At 40.8% G+C, this 13,217-nt stretch overlaps 1 protein-coding gene across 9 annotated transcripts in view; it reads left to right on the top strand.

The window, feature by feature from the left end:
* The window catches only part of dmd (dystrophin), a 1,714,977-nt gene that overhangs the window by 1,392,318 nt on the left and 309,442 nt on the right, over positions 1-13,217 (top strand). For all 9 annotated transcript variants that reach the window (XM_080203928.1, XM_080203931.1, XM_080203930.1 and 6 more), the window contains one exon: positions 8,647-8,801. In XM_080203928.1, coding sequence (XP_080060054.1) covers positions 8,647-8,801 — 155 coding nt within the window. The remainder of the gene's footprint in view (positions 1-8,646; positions 8,802-13,217) is intronic.

Raw genomic sequence — 13,217 nt, 5'->3', positions numbered from 1 at the left:
CACTGCTTCTGTCTTTTCTCTGCCAATCCTGTCTCGTCCTCCCTCACCTCTCATTCCCTTAATTGTTCCATCTCTCTTATTCTTTCTCCTTTCCCCCACTCTCCTTTCATGCCTCCTCCTGCCACCTCTCATCCTACTCCAGTCCATATGCTTCCTCTAAATCCTGCTGACCTAACGAATGCATTAATTATTAGGTGATTATTGGCCATACACTGCCCTGTTTTTGAGCAAGAATACAACAGCGATAAAGGCAAACTTGTAGAAATAAATATATTTTCACCTCTTCACTTTGGCTGCAACTTTGGGATCAATTCCACAAATTAGGTGGATTGGGATCTTAATTCCTGCATGTCAGGTGAGGCTGACAATGTATCCAAGAATGCAATTTGAAGTAAAATATATAGCACCAGCACTACACTTCAAAATTAAAGTATTTTTAAAAATGCTGGATAAAACACCAAAAAAAATCAAAATTTCATGGGATGAAGCCTTTCCCCTTCCCACCACAAGAATATATTTTGCAGCACACGGGTCATTTTGTCCCTCAAAAATTTTTATAACACCCCCTACTAAAATTACATTTTATGCATCTCAGTTATTTCTCCGCCATTACAACTGATGGAAGCATGGCAATAGTTGCAACTACTTTTCACTAATATGGAATCTATAGAGCTTTCCACATTTTTAACACTATTGTCACTTCCCCCAAGGTATGATATCAGGAGGCTTTCCATCTCTTTTTTTGCTACCCTTGAGTTCACAATCTATTTGGTTACAGCTCAGAAACAATAGAGAATTATGTTCTACAGCCCATCAACCAGTGCGAGAGATATAGAGGACAGCCTTCTTCAACAGAAAGGGCTTCTACTCACTGAATGCCCAGCTGGTGTGCAACTATCATTGGCCCGTCATGCAGATGTGTGACAGGTACTGTGACAGCAGTCACTACTCTTACATCCTTTGGATCTCAAGTTCCAAACCTTCTAACCGGCACTGATTCTTTGGAGGAATAGCCACTGAAATGATAGCTAATGATATCTGTGAGGGTGCCCAAAACTGAGCCGGAAAGGAGGTCCACTGAGCGCCTTGGCAGCACCAGGGCCATAGTGGAGCTGACCCTCAGTCTCCTGGGAATGAGATTCAAATGCCTGGACAGATCTGGAAGAGTTTTGCAGTCCTCCTCCTCACTGGAGGACTTGTGATAGTCCCTGATTGTCATAATTTGCTGTGTCACTTCATAATCTCACGATCCAAAGAGGATCTTCCTTGGAGACAGAGCACTCACTAGATGGTGGCTAATTTTCTGAGAGCAAGCACGATGAAGAGTTGAGGCACTGCGGCAATGCTCTTGGCTGTGATGGCATGGATGGCCGTAATGCCTTAATACATCAGCAGTTTCAATAATGCGCGAGTCCACAGCAATAGATGTTCTTGGGGACCAGCTGGGCACTCCTTTGCTATACCTTATTAGAAAGTTGTGTCACCCTCATATCCACACATTATCTATCTCCCCAAATGAGCTCACAATGCCTCCTGGTCTCGCCCAGCCTTTTCTCATGTCCCTCAACTTCTAGAGTCTAGTCACAGTCTCGGCACTTGCCCTGGTCCCTGATGTTGTGAGATGTTTGTTTATCAACAAACATTGCTCTTCACTCATATACCCTTTCTGACTAATGTGGTTATTTAGTAACATACGTATGGGTGCTCCGGAGTAGTGCTTTCCCCCTTGCTTGCAACTGCACTAGAGAGAGGCATCTGATCACCAGTCTCCTTGCTTTGGATGATCATAGTGGGTGTTCACCGTGGAACTGTGATCTTGAATGGTCTGCCAGTCCAGAAGGAAGACTCTATGTATATGAATCTTCATCTACTGCAGCAATGGTCAAGGTCTGTCATTGGTCAATGAACAGAGAAGATGCTGTCCCCATCAGAAGTGCCATGAGAGGAACTTCCAGATGGAAGCAACTGTTGCTCATCCCACAAGACTAAAGGACTATAAGAAATAGAAACAGGAGTAAGCAGTTCTGCTCCACTATTCAAAAGGTTCATGGTTGATCTGATATTCCTCATGTCCACTTTCCTGCTCTTTCCCCATAACCTTTGATTCCATTACTGATATAAAAATGTATTCATCCCCCACCACAAGGACCAGTTGGTCCTTCCTGAGATTGTGAGGTTTCAACAGTTGGATGTGTGACCAATCTCCCAATTCTCCTGTTACCCTTGCTTTGTGCCCCTGACCTCAGAGCCAGGGCAATGTGTGTAGGTTGGAGCACATCCCCATGATTGTGTCTGCAATGTGCTTGGTTTGCCCTTCCAGGACAGTCAGCAGTCTGCCCATGGAAGAAGCTCGGTGCTGTGACGAGTGGATGCTTGCAGTGCGCATGGCCTGGAAGGACAGCACCACAGACTGAGCCACAGCATGCAACCCTGCCAAAAACCTGCCAAGTCTTCAAGGACATTGTGCTGCACATGCAGCATCTGTCACTTTATGGACCACTTCAGAGGCAGATCATCCATCTCTAAATCAGTCTTTGGATAACCCTGGACACCTCTCCAATTCCCCAAGACCTGCTTCACCATGCTGTCCAGCAGCTTTGCAAGTGAATGTGAAGTGCCCTCACCAAAGTGTATGTGCCCCTGAGCGACACACGAACCCTGTTGAGGTGCTGGTATCTGCGATGGCACTAGGTGCTGAGAGAAGATGTGATGCTGCATCCTCCGAGGATTCTTTCTTCCTTCTCAAAGGGAGATGGTGGCATGGTTTCTGGCAGAGGTTCAGTGGAAGGAGGCTTCTTCTGTAACAGAGATACGTCAATAAGGGGATTATTGGTATCAAAGACCTTGCCATTCAGCCTATCACACAACACTTGTCAACCATTTCACTGTGACATGAGTGATTAGGCTTTGCAAAGACAATACACCCTTAAACGATCATGCCAAGCTTCAGATGATGATGATTGTCAGGTTTCAATATGTGAACAATATTCACCACCCACACTGGATAATGCTGATCCTGTATTAAACCTTCACTAGCCCTTTCCCCTTGCGTATCAGTCCAAGCTTTTCTCCATCTCACCAAATTCTGGCTTTCTTCCAATCTCATCTCTGCCATTATTGAAGGAATTGGGGCCCATGATCACCAGTATATCCTCTTGAAAAGATGTCAGGGCTTCCAATTCAGAATTCCCTGCCTGTACAAGTTCTCTCACGGGCACTGTGGACTCGCTTCGCCTATAATCATTTGTTCGAGTGCAGTCTTCCACAATTTCAAATAATCTCATGGTATGCCTCCAACCCATTAAAAGCTCAATGTGTGCCAGCCTGGAGGCTAAGCAGATGTATCTTTACGCTCATCCTGCAAACCACCTGTCCTATAAATAGAGGACTGCTTCAAATTCCCAATGGCATGGTCTAGGACAGCTTTGTCCTTGTGCAATTATGCTATCTTTGAGCAGCAGCAACACTCAATTGCCTCCTGCATTTGCAAGTGAGATGTGCAGCAGATTGGATCAAGATAGCTCACACTAATATCATTCTCACCCTGACTGACCTCATTGGGTCATCGATCCTTTTCTGGCCCTGGCAGCAAATTTTTATGATAATGCTTATGTGGTTGGCACCATGGCCATCTCCTGCCACACAGCAAGAGAACACAATTGGGTGTGATGCTCTATCCCACCTAATTGGGCAGGGCTTCCTCCTCTTGTCAGGGGTTGGCATAGCTGCTCACGTCACTCTGATACTGTATTCAGGTGATGAAGATCGAAATCTCACTGAAGCTAGGGGTTGATTTGGCCCTTCGACTCTAACTCTCCCCACACTCCAATGGTGCAAACATCAATGTGGGGAAACATGTAACAAAAGTACAACTCCTCCATGTCAAGAAATGGGAGACTTGCTGACGTTTGAAAAGAATGCCACCTATGAAAAGTGACAAGGTTTGTGGAGAGTAACTAAAAATTAAATGCTCTTACCTTGCAAGACTGGAAACTACTTGTCTTCTATTTCCACAATCATTCTATTAGCTATTCATCTGCTTGGTCTCTTGACACTGCCCTGTGCCAGGGGACCCTTTAACATACTGCCTGTGACATCATTCTAGGTTATGGCTTACTACTGCTAGATAGGACATGCCACTCTCCAGCACTCATTGGGCAGGTTGAAGGCCTCTGATGTTCTCTTGCCATTAACTTTTGGTAATATGTGTGTTTTTGGGCACATTCTGATGGCGAAGCTGGGAATCAAATATTCCAGGTGCGGAGTTTGCTCTTAGTATCATTCATCCCCACAACTGACTCTGAACAGTTCAGGCTTCACTCTAACACATTCTATTTTCCAAAGCTTGAATTTGGTCCTGTCTTCTCTGTCACAATTCAGTGTCTCTTTTGTTAGCATTGCAGGAACACTTTTGAGTCCAAATGCTGAATTTCTTTTCATCCTTTTAAAATGGAGCTCAAAGGACTAGTTTGACCAACTTTCAGCCCCTGGGATTTTAGCTCCCTTTCTTAACCCCAAAATGTGTTTTTGAGAGATCGAGAATTCTTTAAACTCTATTTTGGCTTTTATATACAAAAAGGCAACTCCTTTTGCTCAATATTTCTAGGTTGAATTGTAATTTCTCTTGACATAATGGGCAGGCTTTCGAAATCCAGTAATTATTTGTTATTTAGCTCTATGGTGTTTTGCCCCATAAATCTGACTGAAGTTTTCCAATCCAATTGTTGACTGCATGTTATACTTTCAAGTGCATCAACTCAATTGAAGACTGCATGAAGCAATTTTGAAAAATATTGTACTAGAAATTTACACAGCTTAGCCCTCCAGGCATGCTTTCATAATATGGAATATCTGCAAGCAGCTGAATTCTGTTATAACATTTACAGCATTGAAATGGGTACTCATTAAATAGATCACTCGCTGCAGTAGCAGCATGCAGAAAGCCGACAGCCTCAAGAACTTGCTATCATCCTTACTGACATTTCTAAGCAATGTCAAGGATGAGGCACTTTAAATGGGTCCTGTGTACCAACTTGAGCTATTTAGGAACCACACATTCATCAATGATGAAAAGTGGAGGATAAAAATGAATAGGATATGGATTACCCAATTAATGTTGCAAATGAGGAAAATTTGTTAACTCCAAGTGAAAGATAGTTGTATAAATCGAGTGACTGGCCCCTATCTGATATTCAACAGCATTGAAGCCAAGCATTGTGAGAACTCCTTGTAGATAGAGCATCACACCTAATTGTGTTCAATCCAGCAGTGGGAGAGTACCACCCATGTTAAAAGTGATATTTGAAAATTGCCATGTGGCATTTGACCTACTGGTACTTTGAAATTGGGTGTTGTTATTGTTAGAAGAGAATATGTGCTACCACTGACCTTTTGCTAACACTCAAATGCATTGAGTGATGCTGGAGGAGTGCAGTTCAGCTCATCTTGAGAGTAAGTCTGAAGTTGTGTGCATTACAACCAAAGGTTCATCGATGCATTAGCAGTCATTCAATACATGTACATGTGTGGATTGTCAGTTGTAGTATAATTGCAGCCTATGTATTTAATTTTCTAATCAGTTTGGAGAGAAAAATGAACAGCCACAGTGCTACAAGGCTGTTGATGGTATTGTTACAAGAATAAATTTTGCAAGGCACCATTCTTGGCGCAGTTTTGAAATGAGAGTTCGAGATTGGTTGTAGCATTATCATGCTGCCATCTAGTGAGAGTGCATCAAGGATTAACTGCTACTGATCATCTTTCACCTTTTTTTGTGACAGTTGAGTGTTTACAGTTGGGTGAACTGTGTGCTAGCTGATGGAGGTTTGAGGTTGTGTGTCTTAATAAAACCTTTCCATGAAGTTAAAACCCTCAGTTGCTCAGTGGCAGCCTGACTTGGAATTGTTTTCAGCCAACTCCATTATCTGTGTTTATGTATATTTTAAGTTTAAGGTTATTGTGTGGAAAAAAGTAACATTGTTAGAAATTAATAATTACATTTTGAATTGTTAACAGGAGTCTTTTTTCCCTGTATGGAATAGAAAAGTAGAACCCATAGTTGCTATAGCAATGGGGTGCTTGTTGACATTAAATTTCAAAGTGAAGTTGCACAATTCTTACACCCTCTCAGTTCTACAGTATGGCTGTGTTTTGTTTGGCACCAACATGACATAAAGTATAGAGACAGTTAGTAGGTGCCAGTGAATGCAGCTGGCAATTCAATGATGCTGCCAGATCTGCAGCTGCTGAAATTTTTATTTGTTATTGTGCCTTGAGCTGTTATCTCTGTTACATGGAATCATATGTAATTCCCCTCTATTTATCCACCTAGTTTTACTGACTCCTTACACTGTACAAACAATGTTCCCGATTTTTCAGCATTCTCAAAGAGGTACTCATGTTGGCATACAGATTCATGGGCGCCAACTGGCCTCCTCTAATTTCCCCTTCATAGCTGTTCCTTTATACATGAGACCAGACAGCTAAAATCTGGAACCATCAACGTCTAAGCTACATTTTGTTCTCATCTGTTGCTCAAATCCAAATATTTCAGTCAGGATCAATGAATGGAGCAATTTTTGTTCTACTCCTCCTATCTAGCCAGGGCCTGGGGTGGGGTGGAGGGCATTGTTGTACTTGGAGCAAACCCTGGATTAAACCTGAAATTGTCTCATCTATATTGTTCAAAATTGCACTTATTTATATAACCATTTTTAAAATACTACATTGAAAAATACATTATTGATCAGCAAGTGAGTTAAGGGTTCTGGAAGTGGGGCGGGGGACGGAGGTTGAACAGGAAAGTGGAGTTGAGGCAACAATCAAATCAGCCATGATCCGGGGCAGGCTTAAGGGGCAGAATGGCTCATTCCTACTCCTAATACTTATGTGCTCCTTCATGTTTTTGCATTAGGAGCTCTGTGGATGTTAGCATTTTGCACAGAAGGTCATTTTCGACACCGTGATTTATGTTCTGAATTTTTTTTCCCTCAAGTAAATGGCATGCATCTTTTGGGAAAACATATATTTGTAGTTTTGTTTCTCTTGTCATCTTGAACTGGGTCACTGACATAATACTTGGCCCCATATAAATGACATTGTCTGAAATCAAACAGTGGAACAATGAGAAATAGAGGACTTTGTTTTAAAAAAAATTTGCTAGTCGTTCAGGAACTATATCAGTCTGTCAAATGTTTAAAACTTTTATTTTGACGTGGCAGCTGTTCTGTATTTCTATTCTTGGATCAAATTATTTCCACTACAACAAAAGTAAATCGCATTTGACAAAAAGAGAGAATTGTCATCTCCAATCAAAGAACTTTTTTTTCTTCTAAGAATAAGATTCTGGTCATTACTTGCTGCTTTGACACAGTTTACCTAACTGGAATAATATAAATCAGCCGAACCCAAATTACCAACCTTGTGTGGAATATTTCTATGTAAATAGGACAATTGTGAACTGCTTTACACCTCTAATGTACTTAATGACACTGAGAGCAGGGACAGAAAGGCAGAAGGTAAATTGTTCTGCCTTTTGAGGTAAAGATCCACAGTTCAGACAGACGATACAAACTTTGGAACTGAAATGGTCCTCAGCATTACTACAATACCTGCAGTAGCAGATCACACACTGAGTGGGCAAAAAAATTGGGTGCAGTGTAAAATGGTCCAATAAGAACTGCATAAAAGGCTAGAGTCGGCAGAGTGGACAGTTTGGAGCTGTTGTGTTGGAGGAGGTTTCAGAGGTAGGAAGGAGCAAAACTCCTTGGGGGATTTTAAAAAAGACGACTGACACATTTGAGGCCTCTGGGAACAGGGAGCCAGCATTTATCAGTGAGAATAAGATTGATGAGCAAGAGCAACTTGGTGTGGAATCATTTACAGAAGGTGGGTACCCAAGCAGGAGAGCTTTGGAATAAGTTGAATCCGGAGGTGACACCGACCTGTTCTTGGCTGCAAAAGTTTCACAGTAAAAGTGCAAGTAACAAGGTTACTGCACAAGGGAGTAGATATCTGAAACAAAAACATAAGGAAAACGTGTCCAGTGCAGAAAAGTAGGTGCAGCAAGAAATATAGGAGGAGGATCAATTTTCTACAACAGCTACAAGAAAGAGATTAATTATTTCATGCTGAAAGCTGATCAGAATATTATTTAAATTTCACATTGTTAACAAAGAGCAGTGTGATTCTAGCAGTACTGTGTACTGTGAAACATATTGAAGAAGCAGTGGATTGAAAACTCTGCACTAGAGATGAAGAAGTTGTTAATTCAGTAGTTTCTGTTTTTTGAATGAAATAAATTGGTGACAAATATTAACTTTTTAAAAATTACAAGGATTAGAAAAAAACGCTGCTGTTAAGCCCCAGATATTTTCAATCTAAGCAAAATTAGCATTGCATTTATCGAGTGCAACCTAAGCCTGCAATCATTGCAAAGGCTTATCCTTGGCAAATATTGAATCATTGCCCCTTATTTTAAGTAGCTCGCACAGAGAATCTGTATCACACTAGGCCGGGGTGGGGGGGGGCGGGGGGCAAATAATTTGCATGTGAAGAATGAGTCCGGCCCCAACAAAATCTTCCCCCTCAGTTTTCATTAATTGTTTCCTGCATAATATCAGAATTATACTCTTTTATATCTTTCAGCAATTCATGAAGGAGCTGCGGCAGTGGCAGATAAATGTCGATGTGGCCAATGACCTTGCATGCAAGCTTTTGCGGGATTACTCAATGGACAATACCAGGAAGGTGGAACTGATGACAGATAATATTAATGTTTCGTGGGCAGCTATTAATAAAAGGTAATCGGCAGTCATGTCTTACCTTTTCCTCTATACTTTCAAAAGAAGATATCAAATCTAACCTGCCTCGGAGTTTACAGTTTCAGAAAGGCAGAAGTTTGAGTGGAAGCATTGTGTTTCATGACTTCAACTGGGTATTCCATTCGCAGAACATTGCTTCAGATTACAGCAGTGGATGAAAGAATTTATGAATTCAAAATAGACTATAACACATTGATTATTTTCAGTTAAAGTCTCTGCTTTCTGAACAATGTGCAGTCCATTTAAATTGCTCCTGGTGCTGGTGATCATACAGTTTTCAGGTTGATATGAATTTTTGTCTGAGGTTTGCTGCTGCTTGTTAATAGATTTGCAGAAACTTGCAGTACAGAAGGAGGCCATTCAACCCTTTGTGTCTCAATGCTCTGTTGTGGTTTCAATCAGCTGCCTTTAGTCATGTGAATGTTTTATTTGTGAATAAAAGGCAGTAAGTGGCAGACAGATTTGAACTGTATGACCCATGGAGAATGTTTCTTCAGAACTGGGAATAGATGGCTACAGGTTTAAAATAATATTGTAATTTTTTTAATTTTACAGATAGAAATAAAAACCCACAAGGAAGGGGGAGTAATTTGCTTTGCTTGCATATTGGTTCATGCATTCACCTAGAATTCCTCTGTGCACTATTTCAGTACAGTTACTGTTTCGCCATATGTTCAGGGTCTAGACAGTGTTCTTTGAGGCTTGTCTATTCTCGCAAAGCAAACTGCTTGGGAATAGTTTATTATATAATTATTATTCTTTATAGAACTACTACATACACGTTGGGAATGCTACACAAGGTCTGCACCCTTTAGAGCTCGGTTTTTCAATCATGTGATTGTACATTATCATTAAATGAACATTTAACCTACATCCCCTCCCAAGTCTTTATCCCTATCGTATTTATATTGTCTTACATCACCCCTTAGTCTGATACTTCACAGAGTTAGCCTTTGAGTACCTTGACCAATCTCCTGATCTTGTTCTGATCTCTTTCTGACGTTGAGGTACTTTTTTGGAGCAGCAGTGTTTGCTCTGTGTGAACAAAGAGTTGAAGTTACACTTATGAGTTGGTGCAAGAGTGCCATCTCAGGAATCCAGGGAAACAGTCTTGGGAGACAAGATTGAAACCCTGCAAGGTGGGCTGTCTCATTGACACTGTCAGAATTGGGGAGACTTTTGGAGCAAATTCCAAGGAGAGACCTTCAAAGGTGAAGTCTGTAATCCCTTGTGAGAGAGTGTTTACCAAGATTGATCTGCTCATCAATTTGACTGAACCCTGAGTGGGTTATTGAGAAATCCATTGAATCTATCTTGGCCGCATTGCATCTGTCACTTAGTGTGCAGTGTGGTGTGTTCAACCACAGTTTTTCTGTTAATTCTCATGTACCTCATGTTAAGTTTGCACGTTAGAGTGTAGGATAGATTTTGTAACTTTGTTTTATCTTTCTGACTTTGCATGGTAAAGTTATTTTTTTTTTATTTTATTTAATGCCCATGGAACTTTGTGGCTTTATTCTTTTAGCAAGTGTCTTGAATCTCAAATATTGTTTCCTTTAAAGAAAGAATTATTGGTCTTAACAGATCTTAACAAATCCTAGAGTGCTGGTCCAAGATTATAACACTTTTCTAAGAAATATTACCCTGGTCTGTCTCAATCCTGTATGGTCTCAGTTATGGAGCTCTCTTTATGATAGTTCTTTCTCTCTGTTGGTCTTGTATCCATACTCATTCCCCAGACTTAAGCACTGGGAACACATGCTCCCTGCTTCTGGTTGAAATTACAAATCCTGTTTCTCTCTTTATTTTCCCTCAGGCTCTTTTATCATCTCGCTCGTCGTGATTTTTTTCAATTTTATTCTTTCAAGGCCCACATTTCTGCCCACTTCTATATCCTTTGGCTTCCTAGGCTATTTGAGAGGACCATTAATGTCAACCACATTGCTATGGGTCCAGAGTCGCATATAAATTAGATCAGATAAGGTCAGCAGATTTCCTTCCTTAAAGGACATTATGAACCACATGAGTTTTTATGACAATCTATAATAGTTTCATGGTCACCCGTACCGAGACTAACTTTCAATTTCAAATTTTTCTAAACTGAATTTAAATTCCACCAGCTGCCTTGACTGATTTAAAACCATATCCCCAGAATACTAGCATGGGCCTCTAGAATACTAGTCCAGTGACATTATGATCACATCAACCACCTTCCTCTAATGTTTAAGCTTCTGTGGCAGAGATAGTACTTGTGTTTGCAATCTCCTTCCTATCAATAACTCTGATGCTGAGAAACCATTTTAGAGTAGAAGCATATACATCCCTAATTACTCCAACACTCACCAGCTACTGCAAAAAGGAAAGTTGCAGGAAATAAAACAAGCCCAGCAGCAATATGTGGTGATGAGGTTAGGTAACTCAGAAGGGATAAATCAAGATTTTCATTCTACTTCAGTAAACCTTTGAAGGTTTGTACACCTCTCCCGGCTTCTCCATTTGCTTGAGGAGAATGAAGTGAACTGATTATGTGAACAAATCTGTATTCTTTTGCAAAATCTTAGAGTAACATGTTAGCAAATTGCAACCCGTTGTCGGACGCTAAAATGTTCAGAATGCCATGTATTGCATAAATTCTCTTCAGTGATTAAATGACTGCTCCACCATGATGCTAGTCACTCTGTTTACTTAATTCACCTCAATCAATGACAGTAAGGAATGTTTTCTCCTGAAAATCAAATAAATCCATTCCCAAGTGCTCCCACAGCCAAGAAAGCCGAAGGTGATAGTGTTGACTGTTTGCTGCACACAGAAGACAATTAAAAAATCATTTCTCCTACAGAATGAGTAATGCTTGGCCACCACACTGAGCTCTTGCATAGCTTTTTGCTATCCCTAAGTGACCTTAGTGAAGTTGTTGAAGAATTTCAAGCCGACGTGTTCTTAGTGTGACTCTCCTCCCATTGATAACTAGTAAATTGTCAATGACAAAGAGGTGCTTGTTCTGTTTAGACTAGTGTAGGTGCAGTATTGGATTACTGGGATATAGTCTAGACATTCTTCCAGACAATATTCTCTTATCTAGAGAGTTCTGTCATCATGCTGCTGTACTTGCTATATGTCCTTCAATTTTTTTTGCGGTAGTTGAGAAGTGTTGAGTAATTAGGGGTGCATATGCTTCCACCTTGATGAAGTGTAAATCCTGTTGATTTGTTCCTTCTGTTGGTGTCTGTGACTTTGCATCTGCTGTCGTTTGATACTTCCCTTGAACATACTCTGTAATGGCGTCATATTAATCTGATCTACTTGATGCTGGGTGAACATCTTCACCATTTTCATGTTCAGGAGAGTGACTCATAGCATATGGTCTGTTTCAATTTGAACCCATTACATAGTCTGAGAGTATTTTGTATGCCCATGTTGCTGCCAAGGCTTCTTTTTCAATTGTCGCATATATCTGTTCTGTGCCCTTGAGGCATTCTAAAATGGTCTTTGCATGCTGCCTCTTTACATTTGAAGTAATACTGCCCCCACAACTGTTGACGATGCATTTGCAGTTGCTATCTCAGTAGTGCTGGGTTGCAATGTGCCAAATTTTCAGAGGAGATTGTTGACCCTGTCTCAACAGTTGTCTCAATGGTTCATTGACCTCTGCCAAATTTGATAGGAACTTGCTTACTTGACTGACCATCACAAGGAATCTCAAAATTTCAGTGATGTTCCTGGATTGTGGAAGCTAATTAATTTTGGTTTTTGCGGGTCAGCTGTACATCCAGTGGCTTATACTATGTGATCTAGAAATTTGGTCATCAGTTTGGCAAACTCACATTTTCCACTCAATATTAGATCTGCATCCTGTATACTCTGAGGACTATTCTCATTATGCAGTCATGCTCTTCTTGTGTGGAGCCATGTACAAATATTTTGCCCAAGTACTGCTTGTTCCATGCCTTCTCGGGCTTGAGACATTGTCCTCTGTAAGATTTATGGAGTAGATGCATTTCCAAATGGCAGCCTATGAAACAGTAATGAATGGTGTAATAAGTGCGGTGAGCAATCTGGATTCTTCATCCAGAGGCAATTGCCAAAATCTACTTTTTGCATCAAACTTGGTGAATAGCATGCTCGGTAAGACTCTCATCCACTGTGACAATCAGGTGGATCTCATGTGCCACTGATTTGTTTAGTTTAGGTAAATCCGCACATAGAGACATTTATCTTTGGAACCATGACCGTTCCTAAACACTATTTTGTTGGTATGGTAACTGGTAATATAACTCCTTCCTGCCTCACCATCTTAATTTCACCTTTGAATTTGACTTTGTTCAGGAGTGGGTAAGGGATTTTCCTCACTGTAAAGGGGCAGATTGGTTTAGATAAGCTCAGAGGGTGATATGG

Source organism: Carcharhinus amblyrhynchos, chromosome 15 (genome assembly GCF_965287045.1).
Source record: "Carcharhinus amblyrhynchos chromosome 15, sCarAmb.v2.hapA, whole genome shotgun sequence".
NCBI lineage: Eukaryota > Metazoa > Chordata > Chondrichthyes > Carcharhiniformes > Carcharhinidae > Carcharhinus > Carcharhinus amblyrhynchos.
Note: the sequence above shows the minus strand (reverse complement) of the source record. Positions and strands in the feature narration are given on the sequence as shown.